The sequence below is a fragment of the Caenorhabditis briggsae genome (assembly GCF_000004555.2).
Source record: "Caenorhabditis briggsae complete genome, chrI, whole genome shotgun sequence".
In the NCBI taxonomy this organism is placed as follows: domain Eukaryota; kingdom Metazoa; phylum Nematoda; class Chromadorea; order Rhabditida; family Rhabditidae; genus Caenorhabditis; species Caenorhabditis briggsae.
Window position 1 is genome coordinate 13,078,657 of NC_013489.2, and position 22,933 is coordinate 13,101,589.

Consider the following 22,933-nt stretch of genomic DNA (forward strand, 5'->3'; position numbering starts at 1 on the left):
AAGCATGGCCAAACGGATCCGTTTGCGAACTCAATAAAACATCTGATTTGCTATTTACTGAAAACGGTTCGCGTGCGGTCCGTATGCGGTTCCTATTTCAAGCGCGCGCGAACGCGAAGCGTCCGTAACGAACCCGTTCGCATTTTACCTGTGGGAGGGCGTAGATGTTCTACAGCGTGAGAAAGAAAAATTGAAAAGTGAGGAGTGGAGCGACGAATAATTGAAAAAAGCTTGAATTGTGAAGCGCCGGAGGCGCGGCAAACAGAAGGCTGGTTGAAATATAAAATTTCAGAGTCTACCATCTGAACAAGAAGCTCATGCAACAGCATTGACTAGAATGGCAGACAACCACCTCTTCCAGTAAGTGGTAAATTTATCAATATTAGAAAAAACTCATCTATTCAGTATTCTGATGAGATACCACTGTGCTGACAACATCTTCTACAGACTTTCCTCGAACTTTTGGACTTCAATCCCTATATCATTCCACTCGCAATCCCATTCATGAAACAGATAATTGGAGGACAAATCTATAAAAACTCCACATCAGCAATTGGAGATTTTGAGCCAGAAGAGCTTGACGAGCTGCTTCATAGAGATTTGAAAGTTTTCGAAACGGTTCTTGAAGATAAGAAATTCTTATTTGGAGATCAAATCACTCCCGTGGATGATGCATTTTTCAGTCAACTGGCCGCTGTCTATTATCCATTCCACACTCATATCACGGAGGTTCTAGAAAAGGATTTCCCAAAGATTCTCGAGTTTTGTGAAAGAGTCAAAAGTCAAGTTTATCCAAATGATTTCTGTGTTTAATTTTAGTCCCGCTAAAATATTCTTTTTATTTTCGGAAAATGATAAATAAACTGTTTTATCTCATGTATAAGTCGAAACATGCAGTTAAACGTTCATGTAAGGCGCAGTTTCTGAAAACCGTGCAATCGGCAGCTGAAGATCCAAGAGTTGGCTATAGCTTGCGCCTCTAATAGTAAGCAAATGAGGAAACATTTGGGACAAAAAAGAAAGGCAATCATTAGTACTCGAACCTTAATGAAAAATATGTTTCTTCATAAATTGTGCTTTAAAAAAGAAAAAATCCATGAAATCAAATTTTTCAAAATTTTTTATCAAAAAAATCAGTTTTTTTTCATTATGGTTTGAGTACTAATAATTGCCTTTTATACTTTTTTGTCTCGAACCATTTTCTAAAGAGTTAAGTTAAAACCAACTCTCTGTTCTTCATTCGCCGGTTGTACGCTTTTCGGTAACCTCGTCTTACCTGTTAACAAAAAAAGAAGGTTTATTCAGAAAGCTGAAAAATCCCTGGGTACATTTTAAAAAGAAACCAAGAAAAAAATGTTTCTCGACCAAACAAACCTGGCGTACACCAATTATATCTAGTGTTATCTCAACTGTCTTCTCCACATGTGTTCTTGAGAGAGTACAAAGACGCAGGGGTGAGGAAATGTGTCCGACACAAAATTGATCATAATGGGAAAAAGAGAATCGAGGACCTAATCTACCTCAATCCGAGGTCAAATCCACACTTAAAGGCTCTAGTAGTGGAGAAGAGTCTCTACTGTTCCCGTCATTGGCTTGTCTCGTTTTATTGATTTTATTGAGAAGATCCTAACTTGAATCCTAATTTGAAATATGGAGAACAGAAGATTCATAGACTTTTAGGAGAGGGAGTTACATCATATTCGGATCATCTCATTCTTTCTGTATATAAACGTCGTTGAGATTTTTCGTGTTTTCAATCTCAATCGAATTCAAAATGTTTCATCTTTCAGGCGCAATGATTTTGGAGATCATTGCTATTATAATTATCGTCTTATACTTGCTGAAACTAATCTTCTGGATTTTCAAAACGTTTTTCACAACTCCGAGTGTCCCTTCTACTCCAAAGGTATTATTTTTAATAGAGCCCATCTTTACTTTATTGGACTTTTTCAGATCCACAAACCAGATTTCCAAAAAGATGTTGTCTACCTTTACCAATTTCCTCGCACAAATACCGTTCCGAATCTTTCATCTTACTGTTTGAAAATTGAAACTTTTCTCAGAGCCTTCAAGATTCCTCATGAAATTATTGAGACTCCATCATTGCGGTCTAGAAATGGAACACTCCCTTTCGTTGAGCTAAACGGGGAGCACATTCCAGATTCGGATCTCATTGAGACGAAACTCAGAGAGCATTTCCATGTTCCGGTAAGCAAAAAAATTAATCAGTAATGTAACATTGTTTATCGCATTTTCAGAATCTTGCACCAGAATTGGAGGCTCAGGCAACAGCGATCTCCAGACTTGTAGACAATCATTTATTGGGTCTCATTGTGAAGTACAAGGCTTCGGAAGAAGGATGGTACGATGCCCTGTTAAGAGGGGTTCCAGGACCAAACTTTTTGAAAACAATTCTTCGTCCAATAATCAAAAAATTATTCATGAGCAAGGTTTGTGAAGAAAAGATTAAAGATTTTCACCAACTTTGTTGTCATAGGTCCATGCAAGAGTTGGACTCTCAATTGGAAGTTTCACAGAAGAAGAGACAGAGTTGCTGTGTCACAAAGATCTTGTAGCTGTGCAAAACTCTATTCGGGGAAAGTTCTTGTTCGGTGACAAGATCACATCGGTAATTGCTTTATTATTTTCATTAACGGCACATTTTGATTTTCAGGCTGACTGCGCAGTTTTCGGAGAAGTTGCATCTGCATACTACCCATTCCCTAACAAGTTCCAAAAGAATTATCGATAGTCATTACCCAAAGATCCGAGAGTATTGTGATAGAATTATTGCGGAACTCTGGGCTAAAGATTTTACTAAATGATATCTATTAAAATGTGTTTATTATACGTTACACAACCTTCGTCGTTTTGAATTTGAAAAGTGAGTTCTTTAATTTGTAAATGAATTACTATAATTATCCACAAGTTATTGGAACAGAAGAAGAACAATTAAAAAAACAGAACAATTTTCTCTCCAGACTCCAATTGTGAATTTTTCTCAGGCGCTTGTCTGATTCAGCCAATTTACATCTTTTCTGTCTTCATATCCGTAGAACTTTAGGTTTGGATTTTTGGTTTTTACATCAACGTATATTTTACAAAGTACTTATTAAAGTACCTAAAGATAATCAAACGGTAGTAAAATTTTTTATAACATCTACTAATCAATTAATGCAAAGATTGCACTGCTTATATTGCTGAACGCCGATCCGTTGCACACCAAAGTCCTATGATCCAGTGGCAGTAATGGTCGCTTCTGTAAAACATTCGATTTTCATGAATATTATAAATTAATCCTACTGTATGTAACTCCTTTCTTCAGTTTAGCATCGTTATCTCTGCTTCCATCTTCATACTCGTAGCACTTCTTATTCTTCTGCTTTTTCTTTCCCGTGAATTTACCATCGGGTCCTTTAGAACTGAGTTCTCCTGAGCCTCCACCTCCTCCACCGCCTCCGGATCCGCCTGATCCACCGGATCCACCAGAGCCACCTGATCGACGACGTGATTCACTTGATTCACTGGATTTTGATGACCTACCTGATCCACCTGATCCACCTGAACCACTTGCAGAGCCTGAGCTAGAGCTACTCGAACTACTGGAACTGCTTGAGCTGGAAGATCCACTTGCAGATCCACTTGCGGATCCGTCACCCATTGGTGAAGTTGTGGTTGTCATTGTTGACATTGTTGACGCAGACCCAGAAGCCGTGCCTGTTGCAGGATCAACGGACCCCGTGGCTGTTCCGGATTGTCTCTTTTTTCTTCCGCTTGCTTTTGTATCACTGGATCCGTCCACTGAATATGACAATGCATTTTGGATCATTTCATGAGGTACCTACCGTAGAACTTGCAATATCCACGCTTTGATTTTTCCGGCCCAGCACCGCATGCATTTAAAGAGATAAAACAAACGGCAAAAAGCAGTATAAAAATCCTTATCGATGTCATGGTCGGAGAAAATATGACAAGCGATATCCTCGCTTTTTATACTATTGCTTTGGGGATGTGCCGAAACAAAATGATGGATGCATTATAACAAGTTGCGGGGAAATCATCCTAATAGTATGTGGACGTCTTCAAAATTGCCGAGAAGTAAAAAAGTTCATCTCATTTTTTCTTCCGTTCTACGTCATTTAGCGGCTTATCAAGATGATTGATCATATTACTCAAACGAGACGACAAAGCTTTCCCTTTTAAAACTTTCTCTCATTATGCGCATTCGATTGCAACAAACTTATCTCTGATACTTTCCATTAACAGTTTACTGTGTTCTGATATAACAAGTATTAGAATAGACAAAATGAAGTGTTTCTGTACGAGAAGGGTCTTTCGAAAAGAACTCGGAAAATATATACTATTGTACTATAGATTTTACGGTATTCCAGTAGTTTTCTGACAATATTGCATCTCGGGAACCGCAATATTCCAATAATGGCTTGTGAAGTATTTTTTTTTTAAATTTCTCAATTTTTGGGATCAGGAAAAGATAATGGATATTTGTCTTTTCATGACAGTATCTTCTTATTGGTTAATGATAACGGTTTTCACTTCAAAATTCTGAGTATTGACCATTTTAAGTTATTGCAATGACTGTTTTAAATTTTCTTGATGGTTTGTAACATCTTTCAGAAAAACAATAACACTCCTGCTAGAACATGCAAATTTCCATCTGGTAGTGCCTGAATACTTCAAAACTTATATTTTTCTAAATTTCATTTCGCTCATTGAGTTGGACTATCCTTTTGGGTGAGAATCAAAACTCTGTATGATAAAAATTTATCTACCTATTAAAACAATTTAAAACAAAAATAAATATCTCAATATGTACATACAACAATTTTGAACTGACAATCATATATAGTTTAGCTCTTGGTAACAGTGACGGTGTAGGTGACTCCCTTGTCAAGAACTGCTCCCTCATCCTTGGTTCCATCCTCGTATTCGTAGCACTTGACATTCTTTCTCTTCTTGGAGCGGTTGTACTTCTTGCCACCACCTTCTCCGGATCCAGATCCTGATCCTGAGTCTCTCTTCTTACGAGCACTGTCGGTGTCACTCTTTCCATCGACTGAAAAAATTCATTTCAAAATATGACAGTTTGAAAAGTCTCACCGTAAAACTTGCAGTACCCGTGCTGTACTTCTCTCTTTGGCATATGTGGAGCACATGCCAAAGCGACAGCCAAAAGACCGAAGAGAATGATGAGGGAACGAAGAGAGAGCATGATCAGCGAATGATAATCTTCATACCTCCGCATCAGCTTATATACCCAATTTTTTCTGAGATTTATCATTACACTCTTCCCAACTTTTTTAACCTTCAACTGATCTAGATCGTTTTTTTAGCCGAATCGTACCCAGAACCCGGCTAGGTGGGACCTGAAAAGCTGTTGCTGTCGTGGCTTAATAAATGATCAACGCAGGAAACGTTTCTCTCCTTATCGGACGGCATTTCCGCGCGGAACAGTGTAATCAATCAACCCATGCGTCTGGTGACAGTGATAGTGTTAATAATACTCTGAATGCCGATTAGATAAGATTAGCGACACACTACCGTCTGGTTTTTTGCTTCAACGAGTTTTACAGTGTTGTACAACGGATGAAGGCGTCAGAGGCATCAATGGATCAAAGATTTGGAGAAATCCACTGTAGTCTATTTTATAATGAGGGATGTTACAAACTTGCATACGTTTCAACGTAACAAAATTCAGGTTTCCATAGATCATTGAAATTTGCAAGGAGAGGCATTTACAGTTGAAATCGATACCAGCAATGTTAAGAATCAATCCACTATAAAAAATGTTGAAAATATCTCATTACACTAGACTATTTTACATTTCGGTCTGGTAACGTATCACATGAGACTTGAAAATTTTTGCTTTGAAAAAAGTTGTTCGGAGCGGTTCGGTACAGACGTAGTCTGATACAAGATATAACAGGAACTGAAGTAAGCACTCTCGAAGTCGATACAAATGTGGAAAGTCGATACAAATGTAGAAAAGTAAGCACTCAGTTAAGCACTCTCAGAATGAGATCCGAGCCAAGATCGTTTGAATAAGCGATCATACAGTACTGGCCAAAAAGGTATTCGCAAATAGTTTTTTGAGAGTAACTTTGCTGAAACTTAAGGGATCGATCTGATATTTTAAGACAAAGTTTAAAACGGTAAAAGAAACTGATTCAACAACAAGAATAGTCAAAATTTCAAAAAATTGAAAAAAAATCGAAAAATTCATGAAAATTGCAAAAAACCGGTAAATGGAACTTTGACTTCTGAGATCTAGGATAGACCGGTAAACGAAAAATAACAATAGAAAATGAATAAAATAGCTTTAGTACTTCGTTGGGAAGCCTTTGGCGTCGATTACCGTTTGACATCTTCTTGGCATCGAGTCGAGAAGGGTGTCGATGACAGACATCGGGATGGCCTGCCAGACATCTTGGAGTTGGTCGAACTTCTGGTTGGCATTCGAGGCACGAACCCCTCTAAGCTGTCTCTCGACATGCTCCCAGAGGTGTTCGATCGGATTCAAGTCCGGAGATTGACTTGGCCAGTCCAGAAGATCCACGTGGCGGCGTCGGAACCACTCCTTGATGTGCTTCGAGGTGTGCTTCGGGTCGTTATCCTGTTGGAAAACGAACGCCCGGCCCACAGTAGACCTTGCCCAGGGTCTCATTGTGTTCTCCAAGATGTCTTCATACACAAAGCGATCCATGATGCTTGTAATTCTTCTCAGCGGGCCGATTGAAGTCCCAGAGAAGCAGCCCCAGACCATCACCGATCCACCTCCATGCTTGACGGTTTGGAGCTGGTAGCTCGGATCGAACCGACATCCAACCGGACGGCGAATCCACTTGATACCGTCAGTACCGAACAGATTGAACTTGGATTCGTCGCTGAACACGTGATTAGCCCAATCCTGACGTCCCCAGTGGAGATGAGCTCTGGCCCATGCTACGCGGGCGATTCTGTTCTTCTTGCTGATCGATGGTTTCTTAGCTGGCCGTCGTCCATGGAGTCCAGCATCTTGAAGACGTCTTCTGACGGTTCTCAGGGATGGTGTGACTTCATTTGGAGTCTTCACGACCATCTGAATGTCCGTAGAACTCCTCTGGGGATCCTCTCTTGAAACTCGGACGATGTTCCGATCCATGTTCTTCGACGTGATACGCGGTCTTCCAGGCGATTTTCGCTCCACCAAGGCTCCCTAAACATTTTTTTCCATAACTATACTATTTTTGAATATTACCTCATCCCGAAACTGCTTCAAGATCTTCTCGATGGCACGTTTAGTAACATTGAACTGCTGCGCCAAGAGGTCCTTGGAACATCCACTTCTGAAGCCGATGACGATGGCTTTACGGATGTCCTGAGAGATGTTTTTTTTCCGAGGGGTCTGGCCATGTCTGTAAACAGTTTTAAATACATAGGAAAACGAAAAAATTGAAAAAATTGAAAAAAACAAAAAATTTCTGAAAATGATGCAATTTCCTTGTACGCAATTTGTCGTCACTATGTACGACATGCACAGTAAAATTTTCAGATCGATCCCTTAAGTTTCAGCAAAGTTACTCTCAAAAAACCGTTTGCGAATACCTTTTTGGCCAGTACTGTATATGTGGTATTATCATTTGGAGTGCACTTGTCATTTTGAAGTTTGATAATTACCAAACAAGCATCGAAAAAAGAGAGGAAGAATAGGAAGAGAACCAATTGGAGAGCTCTCATTTTCGAATGGACTGATATTAGGAACCAGAAAGAGGAGGAGAGGGAGAGGAAAACGATGTGGAAGGATTTGAAAGTCAATTAGAATCATTGAATATTCAATAGGATTGATTAGAGAACAGTCAATGTTTTTTGGTTTCTGGAAAGATAAGAATTTCATGTATATTTCCTTGAGAATCATTATACAATTGACTTTTTAAAAAATGAATCAAGATTAATTAATCCAAGAGTAATCAATCATTGTATGGCAGCCAGTTGTTGGTTGGTCTGAAATTCTTTATTTTTGATAATCAAACCTTTAGGAATGATTCTTACGTGGCACTGTAGATCCGAATCTGGAGGTTGTGCACATCCGATCCCGAGTAATTGTAATCCAGGCTCATCTTGGAATAGACTACCTGAAGATTCATCCTCGTTCTTACAATGGTTCCGTCGGTGCTCTGTGATAGTATTCATATTCAAATGGGATAATTTTAAAAGCTACCCAATTAGCAGAAATAAATGTTGGATCGACTGCGAAATTCCCAGAATCGAAGGAATTGACATAATGCAAATTGAAGTTTTGGAATGAGTTATCAGGAGCTGAAAACAAAATGGAATTTTTTAAGAATGATCACTCTTCCATCTAAAAAAACTCGAACGATTAAAGGTGGGAAGACATGAAAAAAAATAAATTGCTCAAAATTCCGTTTACATACTCCCCTCGAGGAGTTGAACTTGTGGGGGCGAGGATTGAGGGTGCGGCGCTGCTACCGCCTGAGCTAAAGAGAAAGCCGCTGCCCGGTTGCATACATAAAGGCGAGGACGACAGCTGTACGCAGAGTGACATTGAGAAACCGTTACGGTAGAATGCATATCGCGCATCGGGGGTTTCGATTCTCATCTGTGATTTTTCGTTTTTTTTCTGTTTTCATGCGGCGACATCATAGAATGGCCGAATAACAAGAAACAGTCGGGAATAATTACCGAACATTGAAGAAATCTAGTGAATAATTTTCCAGAAAAATTGTCTTCAAATAGCGCGCATTGGGTGTATACACGCAGAAAACTACAAAAAAACTACGAAAAATCTCCTGTCCCCCCACCTTTAAAAGATGTTTGACCTACCATGATCTTGATAAGTGACTACAATCTCATAAATATCTTCTATAGGAGGATAAAAATCTGGAAGAGTTTTCGTCCCACTTCCGGATACTTGAATAGTTGTAGCATAAACCGGATAGGGAGTAATATAGACTGGAAACAACTATTTTCTTGCATTGGGCGCAAATCATTGAAAGACTCACTAATTAAAAATTCTCATCATATTGAAAGGCTCCTATCCCATTAGTCTTTGACGCCACAGAATACATTGCTTGTGGTTGAGATCCTCCAGATGGAGTTGCCGATGTCACTACGTGAACAATCGCATGATGATAACGAATTAAAGACACCAATCGGAGAACGTCTGCATCGTTGGGATAGCGTTTCAATAAAATATAAATAACGGACCCACAAACTGGTGCATCTGTGATGGAGAAGAATTTCTGGAAAGAGTAAAGTGAACTCGGGAGTCGAAGAAATGTAGTTATTGTCTATTCAAAATAATCGCGCGAGTAAACGAGTAAAAATGTCTGCGTCTCTACAGCGCCTCTACAGGTTTGGAGACTCTCTACACGTTTTTTTACTCGTTCATCCGCGCGATTATTTTGAATAGACAATATCCCGAATGTTTGTTAATTTTTCTCAAAGTTCTGATACTTTTCTGTATTGCTTTTTGTCTCAATTTCAAGATTCAACCATTTCAATGTTAGAAAAAACATCACCTCAATAGCATCAAATACATTACTTCCGATGCTGTAGGACTGGAAACCAATGTTTGGATTAGGGAGGTTGTTTTGAATGGCGTCGTGGAAATCGCTGAAATCAAAAAATTGGAGTGTTTCAGTTTTATTCGTTCCAATATTATCGAAAATTTAAAAATCCGAATTTCAAGAAAGCCTTACAAATTAAAACTCACTTTATGTTTGAATAAATCGGAATATCCATAGATGATGTATCAAATCGAACACTGCCGTAATAAGAAAATTTTTGAATACCAACGTTATTTAAAAATTGATTCCGTGAATCCAAAACCGTTTTCGACGATAAATCATTAGAATAGGCGAATAGGAATGTTAATGGTCTTGTAGTACCGCAGGAGGTATCGCCTGAATTATGATTTCGATTTACATTATTTTCAGTTTTTTTCTTTTTTTTTCGTTTATTCCCAAATTTGTCCTCTCCGCTTATGGTGTTAAATTTCTGATCAGAAGAAACTCTTCCATTTTTTTCCGATGGAATTTTCATTCTATTATCAGTTCTTCCCATCTTCTGAAAGAGGAACTTCTTATCAGTTTAGAAGAGTGTAAATAGGAAGGGCAAATTAGAAAAACAAGTGAATTTTGCAGAAAAAGTGGTGAATGATATTTCAGAAATGAAAGGAAGAGGCTAGGGTTGTATACGAGATTTTGAAAAATTTCATTTAATCGAGAACAAATATTTTGATATTTTTGAAATCTATTCTTTCTAACTATATTAAAGATGGCGAGATATGAAAGAAATAATGTTCTCAAAATTCCGTTCAAATAAGCTCCTCGAGGAGTTGAACTTGTCGAGGCGAGTGTTGGAGGTGCGGCGCCGCTACCGACTGAGCCACGCGGGCAAAGCGGCAGCCGGCGGCCGGTTGCATACATAAAGGCTTCACAGGGTAACGGCTGCGCATGGTATATGTCTAGGCGCGCATATAGGATGCTATGTGCACCCATAATAATTTCGTGGGTAGCGCGTGCGCGCTATATGCGTCGTCGCTGGGCACGACTGGTCGCCGGTGGGCGCACCCATATAGCATCCATATAGCATGCACGCTTTTCCCATGAAAACGACAACCCACCAACGACACTCCGCTATTACGCTAGTGCGCGTTGTTTAGCAACATTTTTCACCGCCGATCTTGATCAATTTTTCGATCATATTGATCATATTTCCTGCTTTCAAAGAACTTCTCACTGTTTTCACATCTAAAAATTATGGCTAACGAAAATAAAACTAATTTTTAGTAAAGAAATTGGTAAAATTTTTTACAAAATCCGGTTTTTCTTGAAATTAGGACTTTTCTGTTTTGCTTCGGAATAAGCGGAATAATATATTTTTCAGGTGGAATACAGGTTGGTTGGTAAGTTTTCCGAAGTAAAAGTAGGAAAAAATCCGAGAAACACACAATTATTTCGAAAACAAAATTATGCGAATTAATGCCAATTTCAAGACTTTGTTGAATTTTTTACAAGTTTTCTATATCGCAATTTTGAAGGAAAAATTTATTATGTTATATCGTCCAGATATTTTAAACTTCCGGCCTATAATTTTTCTTGCAGTGAGAAAATTCTGTGAAAACTGGAAAAATGGTCACTCTGTGAAATCTGAAAGGGAAAATGAACGATATTGGAAGATCTGAACAAAATCACATCTTATTACAACTATAGTTAGATGAACTAATAAGAACTAATAGAATAAAAGATATTTATCGCCAATCCCGCCTGAAATTGTAGATGAAATATGGACGCGTCATGCCCGATCTCGATGGCGCGTGCGCGCATATAGCGTACTATATGCGCGCAAACGGTGTACCTATGTCGTCCATATGAGGCGCCGCGCCAACGCATATACCATGCGCAGCCGTTACCCTGTGGAGGACGACCGCTGTACGCAGAGTGCATACGGTAGAATGCATACCCTAACTCCAAAAAACCTCTGAAAAATCTCCTGCCCCCCCCCAACCTTTAAGAATTAACTCGAATTCTAACCTAATTTTGAGAAATCAGTGCAAAAATAACTTACCAGGATCCGGAGTGGTTTTGATACTTGTACTACTGGTTGCAGTCGTTTCTTCTGGAGTTGTAGATGTTAATTCTGAATTCTGAGGATCGATTCGGGTAGTAGTGGTTGTTGGAATTTTAGTTGTCGTAGTAGTAGTAGTTGTTGTTGTTGTTGTAGTTGTAGTAGTATATGTAGGAGTAGAAGCAGTTTTAGAGGTAGTGGCCGTAACTAAAAATACTTTTCTTCTATTCAATACAAGCTCTCCTATTTTTATACTTGTCAAATTCCGGGCCGACCCGGCCCGTGACAAATATATCTATTTTAACAATCTTGAAAGTCTTTTGATCTACCTTCAGAACATCCTTGATGTAGCAGAATAGTCAGAAGCGTAACACCATTTCCAGCGAGCAGAAGTATAAGTATGACATGAAGAATCATCATTTTTTTTAACCTATCGTTAACTGTGTAGGTCAGAATTCCAAAGTGTCGTTGGCGTCTGAACGATCAATAATTTCTAGTCAGACAACTGTTTTTACTCACTCCACGGGCTCAAAAACTGGATTTTCTGGTGGTCCGCAAACTTGCACTGGGGGTTTCTTGATGATTTCTTCTTCTATATACGCTGGTGGATCATCTGAAATATTCTGTGCATTTTATGAAAATCTAATTGAGGGACTTACCCAGATAAATTTCAGAAATTGGCATTTCTTTAGGAATACGAGTATTTTGTAAAGTTCGTTTTTGATAAATGTAATGAACCGAAAAAGGAATGTGATTTGGGAGCGTTTAGTGATAAGGTGATTATAGTGCAAACGGTTGGCCAACGGACGGTTATCATAAAATTTGTGCAAATTGTGTATGATTGTTTTTTTCTCTAAATTCTGATGGCGGATGTCTCGGAGTATTTACCGACTGACTGCAGGTATGTGAAACCAGTACGATAAGCATTGGAGCACAAAAATGTTTGCTTGGAAAATTAATTTTTTAAAGGGGGGCTCCGACCAAAAATTGCATTAAAATGTGTTAAAAGTTATCTACTTTCCGAATATTATTGCGAAAAAATTCAAAAAAAATCCGAAATTTCCGAAAAACGGCGTTGAAAAGGAAGAAAATTCAAAAAAAAAAGGTGCCGCCGGGGGACGAGAATTTCAGTGAGAAACCTAGGCCACGGCACCTGACAGCCTTTCCTACGTGGCAAATTTTCCGGATTTTTTTCAATTTCATGTCCGGCAGGTAAAAAAATTTTTTGGTCGGAGTCCCCCTTTAATTTCAAATGTGCATTCAATAGCTGTAACTCGGAAATGAGTGAATATTTTTGAAACAAAATTTAAAAAATGCTAATTAGAAAGGGTGGATGAGCAGGAAATCAATAATGGGGATAGTCCGTGAAGAAACAAACCAGCAAAATCGCTGGCTTTTCCTTATGCAGCGAGAGGAAAAACCAGTAATTTTGTTAATTTTTTTTTCTCACTGAATAACCCGATAAATTTCAGAGAAAAACAGTTTCAATAGTTTATTGAATTGCTTTTAAAGGTGGGGGGACATGAGAAAAATAATGTTGTCGAAATCCCGTTTAAATATGCTCCTCAAGGAGTTGAACTTGTCGAGACAAGTATTGAAGGTGCGGCGCCGCTACCGACTGAGCTACGCGTGCAAAGAGAAAGCCGCTGCCCGATTGCATACATAAAGGCGAGGGCGACAGCTGTACGCAGAGTGACATTAAGCGTTGTACACCGTCACCGTAGAATGCATACTCTAGCTACAAAAAAACTACGAAAAATCTCCTGTCCCCCCACCTTTAAAAAATAATTCAAGATCAACTAATTCAACAGAAATCAATCATTGTATGGCAGCCAGTTGTCGAGAGGTCTGAAATTCTTTATTTCTGAAAATCAAACCCGAATGATTCTCACATGTCAGCGGATTGATTAAAGAACAGTCAATGTTTTTTGGTTTCTGGAAAGATAAGAATTTCATGTATATTTCCTTGAGAATCATTATACAATTGACTTTTTAAAAAATGAATCAAGATTAATTAATCCAAGAGTAATCAATCATTGTATGGCAGCCAGTTGTTGGTTGGTCTGAAATTCTTTAATTTTGATAATCAAACCTTTAGGAATGATTCTTACGTGCCACTGTAGATCCGAATCTGGAGGTTGTGCACACCCGGGCCCAAATAATTGTAATCCAGGCTCATCTTGGTTTTGGCGTCCTGAGTAAGCATCCCCTGTCTTACAAGACTTCCGCCTTTGCTCTGTAATAGTGTTCATATTTAAATGTGATTTTTTAAAACTACCCATGTACTAGCAACAAATTCTGGATCAGCCGCAAAATTTCCAGATTGAGAAGGATTGACATAATGCAAATTGAAGCTTTGGAATGAGTTGTCAGGGACTGAAAACCATTTGGATTTTTTCAGGAATGATCACTCTCCCTCAAAGAATATTTTAAAGATGTTCGACCTACCATGATCCTGATAAGTGATTACAATCTCATAGAGTTTTCGTCCCGTTTCCAAGAGTTTTCGTCCCGTTTCCAGATACTTGAATAGTTGTAGCATAAACCGGAAAGGGAGTAAAATAGACTGGAAACAACAGGGTGGCCTAAAAATGGATTTCTTGTAGTTAGTCACTTTAGTTTTTTACAACTAGGCAAAAAGTTTTAGAACTCGTGTTGTGTTTATTTGGCAATTTTTTGAAAAGGACTCACTAATAGGAAATTCTGATCACATTGAAAGGCTCCTATCCCATTGGTCTTCGATGCCACAGAATACATTGCTTGTGGTTGAGATCCTCCAGATGGAGTTGCCGATGTCACTACGTGAACAATCGCATGATGATAACGAATTAAAGACACCAATCGGAGAACGTCTGCGTCGTTGGGATAGCGTTTCAATAAAACATAGGTGCATCTGTGATGGAGAAGAATTTCTGAAAAGGGTTGGGTATACTTGGGAGTCGAGGAAATGTAGTTATCCCGAATTCACATACGAACTGTTTTCCAACACCAGCGTTCTTTTTAAACTTATTTACAGGTTTTTTAAAAATATTTTCAGAAATTCAAACTGGAAAAAAATAATAATTTGCTGTATTGTTTCATGTCTCAATTTCAAGATTCAACAATTTCAAAGCTGGAAAAACTATCACCTCAATAGCATCAAATACATTACTCTCGACACTGGAATTTTGAAATCCTTGGTTTGGATCCGGTAGGTTGTTTTGAATGGTTGCGCGGAAATTGCTGAAATCGGAAACTGGAGTGTTTTATAATATTATCAATCTTTCTGATATTTGCAAAATTTTGAAAAAAATCCAAAGTCCAAAAAAGGTTAAATTCTTTACAAATTAAAACTCACTCGATGTTTGGATAAACCTGAATATCCATATGTTCGGTAGAGAGAAAAGACAACAAGAACACAGAATTTAAGACACACCGAATTTATTGACCTAACTTTGCCTACAACGGAAACGATTCTGTTGCCAGAATCATCTCTGCCGACAAGAATACACCAGAATAATATTATATAAAATTTAGGTAAAAATAGGAACGAGAAACTAGGGTTTTGGGGGAGAAACGAGAAAGACTGAAGAGTCTAAATTGATCCCAAAAGCGGGCGCATTTCCTTGGTTCGCGTTGAGAGTTAGATGTGCAGGGTACAGTAATCCTCAAATTGGCGGATGATTCAAATCGGCATTGTTGTGGGCGGCGTCGGCGTTGGTGAATATAATTACATAAATACAGGGAATAAAAGAAGAATTCATTGAAAAGGAGAAAAAGTCGTGAAGAGGTGATATTCGGTCACCTGAATTCGCGACACCTGAATTATGATTTTTTTTTACATTATTTTCGGTTTTATCTTTTTTCCGTTTATTCTCAAATTTGCCCTTACAGGCCGCCGAAAGCGCCTTTAACTCTCGCGCGCCTCTTTCTCCGTTCTTCAACGAAAAACATAATATTCCAAAATATCCAGAAATCTTATATTACGAACTTGGTGAAGCCTCTGTGAGTTTAGTTTACGAGAACGTGTCTCTTTCATTGAATCAAAAAAATTTACATACTTCTTCCTGTTAAATAAATGTATTATTATAATAACATTAGAATACTCATATATTTATTTGTTAACTTCGAAAAAAAGATAAGATATAATGAAAAAGATCAATCGAACTAACAGAAGTCAATCACTGTATGGCAGCCAGTACTCTCATCCTCTGAAAAAATCACATTTTCGAAAAATAGAGGAGAATTCTCTTGTCCACAAGACAAATATGTCATAAAACTGTTTCAACCCATGACCGTCTAACTGATAAGGAGTTCCGGCACAAAAGAGGTGACATAGTGTTGAAACTATTATTATTCTACTATTCTAACCCAAGCCCCCTAAAACATCTTAACCAATCACACAAAAAACATCAGAAAACCTAATCCTAATCAAAAATATTTTTCAGATTGAAATATATAAACTTCATCTAAATACTCAAATTTTCAGACGACGTCTTTTGCAATTTTCGAAACTATCCATCAACTACCCTATTTGCCTATTCTAATGATTTATCGTCTGATACTGTTCTGCAATCATGGAATTTTATCTTTCAATTTGGCAGTTATTCTTACTGGTTCGGAAGTGTCCGATTTGATATCGAAAACATAAATATTCAGTTTGATACAAATATCGCGTAGGTATTCGAGAGGTTTTGATGTTTTGGTAACTTCCGATTTTTTGAGTTTCTGGAATTTCTCAAAAAAAGAAACTAGATTCGGGCTGCACAAAGTTAGGGGTGCAAAATCCTCAATTCGGTGGTCCAAAATACCTGAAAAATTCGAATTTTGTACCCCTAAATCACTTTGTACCCCCTTGCAGCCCCCAAGTTGTTGTACCCTCCGAATTATGTGACATTTCAGCAATGCCACCTCAACCATTCAAAACAATCTACCGGATCCAAATCAAGGATTTCAAAATTCCAGTGTCGGGAGTAATGTATTCGATGTTATTGAGGTAATATGTTTCCAATACATCAATGTACGTAAACATTTCCAGAAATTCTTCTCCAACACACAAGCCCCAGTTTGTGGGTCCACCATCTTTATTTTATTGAAACGCTATCCCAATGAAGCAGATATTTCTCGATTAGTCTCTTTAATCCGTTCTCATCATTCCATTGTCCATGTTAAAGCATCGGCAGCTCCATCAGGAGGATCCCAACCGAAAACTATGTATTCTGTATCATCCAAGACCAATGGGATGGGATTAATTGAAAATGATGATCATTTTGGGAACGTGAGTAGTTTTCGATCATCTTTTGAGGATTCAAAAAAATGTTGCGTTTGAACAAAGCTATGAGTTTATTAAAAAAATAGATCCCAAGGAAATTAAACTAAAATATTTAGTTTTTAGATCATAAGCTTCTTTAAAGGTGGGGGGACAGGAGATTTTTCGTAGTTTTTTTGGGGCCAGAGTATGCATTCTACCGTGACGGTGTACAACGCTTAATGTCACTCTGCGTACAGCTGTCGTCCTCGCCTTTATGTATGCAAACGGGCGTGCGCTTTCTCTTTTCCCGCTGGCTCAGTCGGTAGCGGCGCCGCACCCTCAATCATCGTCCTCACAAGTTCAACTCCTCGAGGGACATATTTAAACGGAATTTCGAGAACATTATTTTTTTCATGTCCCCCCCACCTTTAAAGTGAGCGTTTCAAATTTATCTATTTTGAAAATGCTAAAAATTGAGAATTAATAAAAAAAAACAAAACGATATAAAGCGTTTTAAAGGATAAGTTTTGAACTCGAAATAGTGAAGGGACAGACAATAAGAAAAATTCCCTTTTCCAGTTTTTTGGGTGGTTTTCACCCTCCGAAAATCCCTTTCCGGTTTATGCTACAACTATTCAAGTATCTGGAAGTGGGACGAAAACTCTTCCTGATTTTCATCCGTTAATATCCGATGGATGCTCGATTTCAATCACTTATCAGGATCATGGTAAGATAAACATACTTTGAATTTTCAAATTTTTTTTTTCATAGAAGTGGTAAATATTCTTGAAACATTTCATTTTATTTTCAGTTCCTGACGACTCATTACAAAATATCACATTGCGTTGGACCAATCCTGGAGATTCTGGAAATTTCTTAGTTATTCGAGTGATATTTCTACTTATCATGTCATTTTCAAAAAACATTCCGTTTGAATATCAATGTTCTTGCAGATCGGCGGAAAATATTTAGGAGGCAGTGCAGATTTTATGGGAGTCAATTACAAAATGGCACTGGATTACAATTACTTGGGTCAGGATGTACAGAACCTCCAGATTCGAATCTACAGTAATTTGTAGGTGTCTTTTTGACGTGTTTTTTTTCTAATCGAAAACTTTCAGTCCACTGACCAACAACTGGCTACCATACAGTGATTGATTTCTTTTGGATCGATTGGTCTTACCATGTCATAGTTACCAGAAAACCTTATTTTTAAATGAGAAATGAAATAATTGGAAATGGTTAAATTTGAAAAATGGACTTCTGCAAACACAGAACACTGGCATTGGTCTGAAAAGGAAGATTCCTCTCTTCTTTTTTTTCAGAAAAGCCTTTTGAATTATTGAGGTATGGACAGAAAAATTAGAATTGAAAATGAGAGAATTAGCATAACAATTGCCATAATTTTTTATGTTTTTTTTTCGGATTACACTACAGAGGATTTTGGGGAAAATTCGAAAAAAAGCGATATCTTTACTATTAAAGGTGGGGGGACAGGAGATTTTACGGGGGATTTTTGGGGCCAGAGTATGCATTCTACCGTAACGGTGTACAACGCTTAATGTCACTCTGCGTACATCTGTCGCCCTCGCCTTTATGTATGCAATCGGGCAGCGGCTTTCTCTTTGCACGCGTAGCTCAGTCGGTAGCGGCGCCGCACCTTCAACACTCGCCTCGACAAGTTCAACTCCTCGAGGAGCATATTTAAACGAAATTTCTACAACATTATTTTTCTCATGTCCCCCCACCTTTAACAATCACCAAATTCTGTGTGTGAGTGTGTGTGTCCGTTTGTTCCCGTATCACCTTCCCTAACGAAGTCCAGAATGAACCAAATTTTCCCAAATTTTCACAGATAACCCGAAATAGCAGCTAGATGATGCCCGAATATTTAATCTTTCGAAATTTTGTGTCTGACGTCTTCTAGAGACGTTCTTCAATTTCTACAGTGCAAATTTTTAGAAAAATATTGAAGAAATATTCACGTCATTTCCGTCTAACCGCCCAAATGTTTTTCTCATCCACGCTAAATTTGAGAGAAAGGATTTTTGTGGAAATATTCTTTTAGGATGGATTTTAAAGATTTGAAAGGAAGAAAAAATTCTGAAACAGTGTAGAAGAAAGAAAATAAAAGGAGAAAAAAAAGAAAGAAACAGAATACGAGGAAAATGACAGCGCCCTTTCTGATCAATCGATTTTTTAGAATTCAGAATAATTTTTTAACTTTCTGAGATCTTACTCACCGAATATGCCAAAAAATTTCAAAGTTTCAGATTTTCCAACATTTCAGGTTTTCAATTTTCGGAATGTCTAAATTTTCGAAATTTAGAGTTTTCGAATTCTGAAACCTACATTTCCGATTTTCCGAAGTTCCAAAAATTTTTCGACGAGACTGTGTTTCGAAAAGTTGAATTTCTGAATTTCTAATTTTTCAGGTTATGAACTTGCGAGTGTCTCACTTTTTGAATTTCCGGATTTTCTTACTTCCGACTTTCCGAATTCTAGGAATTCTGAATAACGAAAATATCGAATTTCGAAATTTCCTAACAGACCATGAAAAAATAGTCCCTGGAAAAATGAATAAACCTGTCTATAAGACAACGGGTACTGTAAGCGAAAGCTAGGAGGCTCAGCGGGAGCTAGGAGGCTTTCGAAATTCAGAATTTTCGGAGAACAGAAAGTTTAGTAAACCTGACATTTAGTTATCCAAAATTTGAAACTTCAGGAAACCGGGAGTTCACATACTCCGGATTTCAGAACATAAAAAATCTTTTTTCAATAGTTTGGAAATTTTGAAAATTTGGGAAATCAAATATTCCTCGAAGAAAATTGATAGTATGCAAAACTTTCACAAATTTTGGTGAATTCGGAAACTCGAAAATTTTTTAATTAGAAATTAAATTGTAAGATACAGAAAGCGGAAGCCAGGAGGTTGAGTCCCCGACAGGGGGGGCGTAAACCGACTGGTTTAGAAACACTGGAAAACGGACGCGATGTTCTGAAGCATTTGTGCAAAGATGGTCTGATGAAATTCACCAAAATTCGTTTTCAGAAATTCACGAATTTTGAGAAACCACTGTGAGTTTTGTTTTTATGATTATAAAGTTCATTTTTCACTGGCTGAAAAAAAAACCGTGATGCCAGACGTTCGAGAAGTTGCTTTGTGCTTAGTTTTTGAAAATAATGTCTCTATCCCAGAATCAGAGAGAACAGAACCTTCAAAAAATACGCTCAAAGTTAAATAAATGCGTTCATCCTTTTTAACTGCTCATATGTTTATTCATTTAAAGGTGGGGGGACATGAAAAAAATAATGTTCTCGAAATTCCGTTCAAAGATGCCCCTCGAGGAGTTGAACTTGTGAGGGCGATGATTGAGGGTGCGGTGCCGCTACCGACTGAGCTACACGGGCAAAGAGAAAGCGCACGCCCGTTTGCATACATAAAGGCGAGGACGACAGCTGTACGCAGAGTGACATTAAGCGTTGTACACCGTGACGGTAGAATGCATACTCTAGCTACAAAAAAACTACGAAAAATCTCCTGTCCCCCAACCTTTAATCAAAAAGAAAAATAGGAAAAAAATCCAACAGAAATCAATCACTGTATGGCAACCAGTTGCTGGGCGCTCTGAAATTCTTCATTTTCAAATAACCCCTCGAATACGATCTTACGTTAGACTCTAAATCCGAATCGGGAGGTTCTACACTCATGGCCCGAGTAATCATAATTCAGAAATTCAGAAATTCAGAAATTCAGAAATTCAGAAATTCAGAAATTCAGAAATTCAGAAATTCAGAAGTTCAGAAATTCAGAAATTCAGAAGTTCAGAAATTCAGAAATTCAGAAATTCAGAAATTCAGAAATTCAAGAATTCTGGAAATCAAGAATTCTGGAAATCAAAAATTCAAAAAATAAGAAATTCAAAAATTTAGAAAATCCGGAATTCGAAAACTCGGAAATTAAGAAATTCAAAAAAAATTAGAACTACAGTAATCCTGTCCTCTACCATCCACTACTGTCACTCGACACATCTTCCTTTGTTAAATCTCCAAAATTGTCGCCTCTTTGATCTTTATAAGACTTTTTCAAATCGATTTTTTAGATTTTGGAATTTCTGAATTTTCAACGAATTTTTCAATTTCGGAGTTTTAAAGTCGCGTAATTTTTTTGCTTAAGGATTACTGTAGTTAAAAATTTTTTGTTTTTGAAAAATTAGGCTATTTTTGGTTTTGGATTTTGTTTTTAACTAACTGTGAGATTTTTTGAAAATTCGATAATTTTTTAAAAGAATTTCCACTTTCAAATTTTTACGCTTTTTTCAATACCAAAAATAATCAAAGTCGTTTTATTCCAGTCATAAATTGAGTGATAAGGGTACAACAAATTGTGTGTGATAAGAGGGTGTCAGTGATAACTGACTTATCAGTGATAAGTCAGTGATAACGAAAGAGGAGGGAAAATTGATAACAATGAAAAGAAACAACAAAAACCGCATGAAAAATGATTAGAAATTGTGAGAATGCATGAAAATTGCGTGATAAGGAGGGAATAACTGATAGGTGGCTTATCAGTGATAACAACAAAAAAGAGGGAAAGTGATAAAAAAAAGGTTATAACAATGAAAGAAATGCAGAAAAAAATTTGAAAAATGCATTAAATAAGTCAGTTAGATGATGACGAGGGGGCGGAGCTTGTTTCTTCTGAAAATTTAAAAAATTGAAATTTTGGATTTCTAGGCCACCACGAACCTTTGACGTCTCCGTTTGGAGCTCTTTTCTTCTGCAACGCCCCCTTGACCCCCTCCACGTCTTCTGGAGACGCTTTGTGTACTCCCTGGAGGTGTCGGATGAGATCCGTTCTTCGATGTGTCGCGTACAGATGACAAAGTTCGCATTTCACGTATTTCACAATCAAATCCATGTTTTTGTGGTCTGAAAATGGATTTTTGGGGTTTTCCAGGTCATTTTACCATGATGGCCTAACTTTTGCAGAGTTTGAGTTTCCTAGGCCACCATGCTGAATGACCTAGAAATGGCATAATCAGCACCTGATGTGTTTTTAGGCCATCTTATCATGGTGGCCTAGAAAGCTCAATTTGCAAAAGTTAGGCCACCATGGTAAATGACATGGAATTGGCTTGATTTGCATTTGATGCGTTTTCTAGGCCATGTTATCATGATGGCCTAGAAAATTGGAAAGCTAGGCCCCCCATGTTGAAATGGCTTAGAAAACACAGCAGGTGCTTGTTAGGCCATTTCTAGGTTTTGAAGTATGATGGCCTAACTTTTGCAGAGTTTGAGTTTTCTAGGCCACCATGCTGAATGGCTTAGAAATGGCTTCACATTAACCTGGTATGCTTTCTAGGCCATCTTAACACACTTGTAAAATTCCGGGCCCGGGCCCGGGCCGGGCCGGGCCTGAGAAAAACTTCAAGGCCCGGTAGCAAAAATTTTGTCATTTTGAAACGAGATTTTGAGCTCTCAATACAATTTTCTATATTTTTTTTGTGCTTTTTGGGGGTCTGTTTGATCAAAAAATATAAAAAAAAACTAGAAAAAATTTTTTGATCGAAAAAAATCACATAAGGGTCCCCCCTTATGTGTTTTTTGAAATTTTCGAAACTTGTGGAATGGGACGGGCCTCCGAAATTCGGAAAAAGCCCGGCCCGGCCCGGCCCGTTACAAATATGATAATGACCTAGAAATGACCTAGCAAGCACCTGATGAGTTTTTAGGTCACTTTAGCATGAAGGCCTAACTTTGTATTTTCTAGGCCACCATGGTAAATGGCCTAGAAAGCATACCAGGTGAATGTGAAACCATTTCTAGGCAATTCGCAATGGTGGCCTAGCCCTTCACATATGCCTAACTATTGGCCTAAAAATTCTGCTAAAATTGTCCTGAGAATAGGCCTCAAAATAGGCCTCAAAAAACTAGTCTGAAATTAGGGCTAAAAACAGCCTAAAATAAGCCCTTAAAGTTGGGCCGAAAATGACCTAAAAATACTCTTAAAGTTTTGGCCTAAACGTGGCCTGAAATTTGTGCCCAAAAGTTGGTCTAAAAATAAGCCAATTTTTAGGCCATTTTTAGGCCATTTTTCAGGCATTCTCAGGCCGG

The 22,933-nt window shown here is 37.9% G+C and overlaps 8 protein-coding genes across 8 annotated transcripts in view; 3 read left to right on the top strand and 5 right to left on the bottom strand.

Annotated features, from left to right (window-relative positions):
- The window catches only part of Cbr-cdr-7, a gene marked incomplete at both ends in the record, with an annotated part of 1,922 nt that extends 1,109 nt beyond the window's left edge, over positions 1 to 813 (top strand). The window contains 3 exons of the mRNA XM_045241415.1: positions 293 to 360; positions 406 to 427; positions 448 to 813. Of these exons, the coding sequence (XP_045095801.1) occupies positions 293 to 360; positions 406 to 427; positions 448 to 813 (456 nt within the window). The remainder of the gene's footprint in view (positions 1 to 292; positions 361 to 405; positions 428 to 447) is intronic.
- Positions 814 to 1,795: 982 nt separating this feature from the next.
- Positions 1,796 to 2,752, top strand: CBG15874 (the record flags this gene model as incomplete). The annotated part of the gene is made up of 5 exons (XM_045241416.1): positions 1,796 to 1,906; positions 1,954 to 2,208; positions 2,259 to 2,450; positions 2,498 to 2,629; positions 2,675 to 2,752. The coding sequence occupies 5 exons, from the start codon at positions 1,796 to 1,798 to the stop codon at positions 2,750 to 2,752; spliced, it is 768 nt and encodes a 255-aa protein (XP_045095802.1).
- A 534-nt stretch (positions 2,753 to 3,286) lies between these two features.
- CBG15873 lies at positions 3,287 to 3,954 on the bottom strand (the record flags this gene model as incomplete). The annotated part of the gene is made up of 2 exons (XM_002640544.2): positions 3,287 to 3,801; positions 3,846 to 3,954. The coding sequence occupies 2 exons, from the start codon at positions 3,952 to 3,954 to the stop codon at positions 3,287 to 3,289; spliced, it is 624 nt and encodes a 207-aa protein (XP_002640590.2).
- Positions 3,955 to 4,868: 914 nt separating this feature from the next.
- On the bottom strand, positions 4,869 to 5,230 carry CBG15872 (the record flags this gene model as incomplete). The annotated part of the gene is made up of 2 exons (XM_002640543.1): positions 4,869 to 5,074; positions 5,119 to 5,230. The coding sequence occupies 2 exons, from the start codon at positions 5,228 to 5,230 to the stop codon at positions 4,869 to 4,871; spliced, it is 318 nt and encodes a 105-aa protein (XP_002640589.1).
- Positions 5,231 to 7,964: 2,734 nt separating this feature from the next.
- On the bottom strand, positions 7,965 to 12,270 carry CBG15870 (the record flags this gene model as incomplete). The annotated part of the gene is made up of 9 exons (XM_045241417.1): positions 7,965 to 7,998; positions 8,047 to 8,171; positions 9,537 to 9,630; positions 9,731 to 9,920; positions 10,409 to 10,450; positions 11,587 to 11,658; positions 11,916 to 12,061; positions 12,106 to 12,199; positions 12,246 to 12,270. 9 exons carry the CDS (start codon positions 12,268 to 12,270, stop codon positions 7,965 to 7,967), a joined length of 822 nt encoding a protein of 273 aa, XP_045095803.1.
- A 1,345-nt stretch (positions 12,271 to 13,615) lies between these two features.
- On the bottom strand, positions 13,616 to 14,128 carry CBG15869 (the record flags this gene model as incomplete). The annotated part of the gene is made up of 4 exons (XM_045241418.1): positions 13,616 to 13,649; positions 13,698 to 13,822; positions 13,880 to 13,962; positions 14,035 to 14,128. The coding sequence occupies 4 exons, from the start codon at positions 14,126 to 14,128 to the stop codon at positions 13,616 to 13,618; spliced, it is 336 nt and encodes a 111-aa protein (XP_045095804.1).
- A 2,341-nt stretch (positions 14,129 to 16,469) lies between these two features.
- CBG15868 lies at positions 16,470 to 18,524 on the top strand (the record flags this gene model as incomplete). Its single annotated transcript, XM_002640540.1, has 8 exons — positions 16,470 to 16,538; positions 16,604 to 16,843; positions 17,396 to 17,543; positions 17,628 to 17,704; positions 17,770 to 17,891; positions 17,938 to 17,966; positions 18,142 to 18,163; positions 18,302 to 18,524. The coding sequence occupies 8 exons, from the start codon at positions 16,470 to 16,472 to the stop codon at positions 18,522 to 18,524; spliced, it is 930 nt and encodes a 309-aa protein (XP_002640586.1).
- A 2,959-nt stretch (positions 18,525 to 21,483) lies between these two features.
- CBG15867 overlaps positions 21,484 to 22,933 on the bottom strand; it is a gene marked incomplete at both ends in the record, with an annotated part of 10,130 nt that continues 8,680 nt past the window's right edge. Inside the window, 2 exons of the mRNA XM_002640539.1 lie at positions 21,484 to 21,517; positions 21,566 to 21,748. Of these exons, the coding sequence (XP_002640585.1) occupies positions 21,484 to 21,517; positions 21,566 to 21,748 (217 nt within the window). The remainder of the gene's footprint in view (positions 21,518 to 21,565; positions 21,749 to 22,933) is intronic.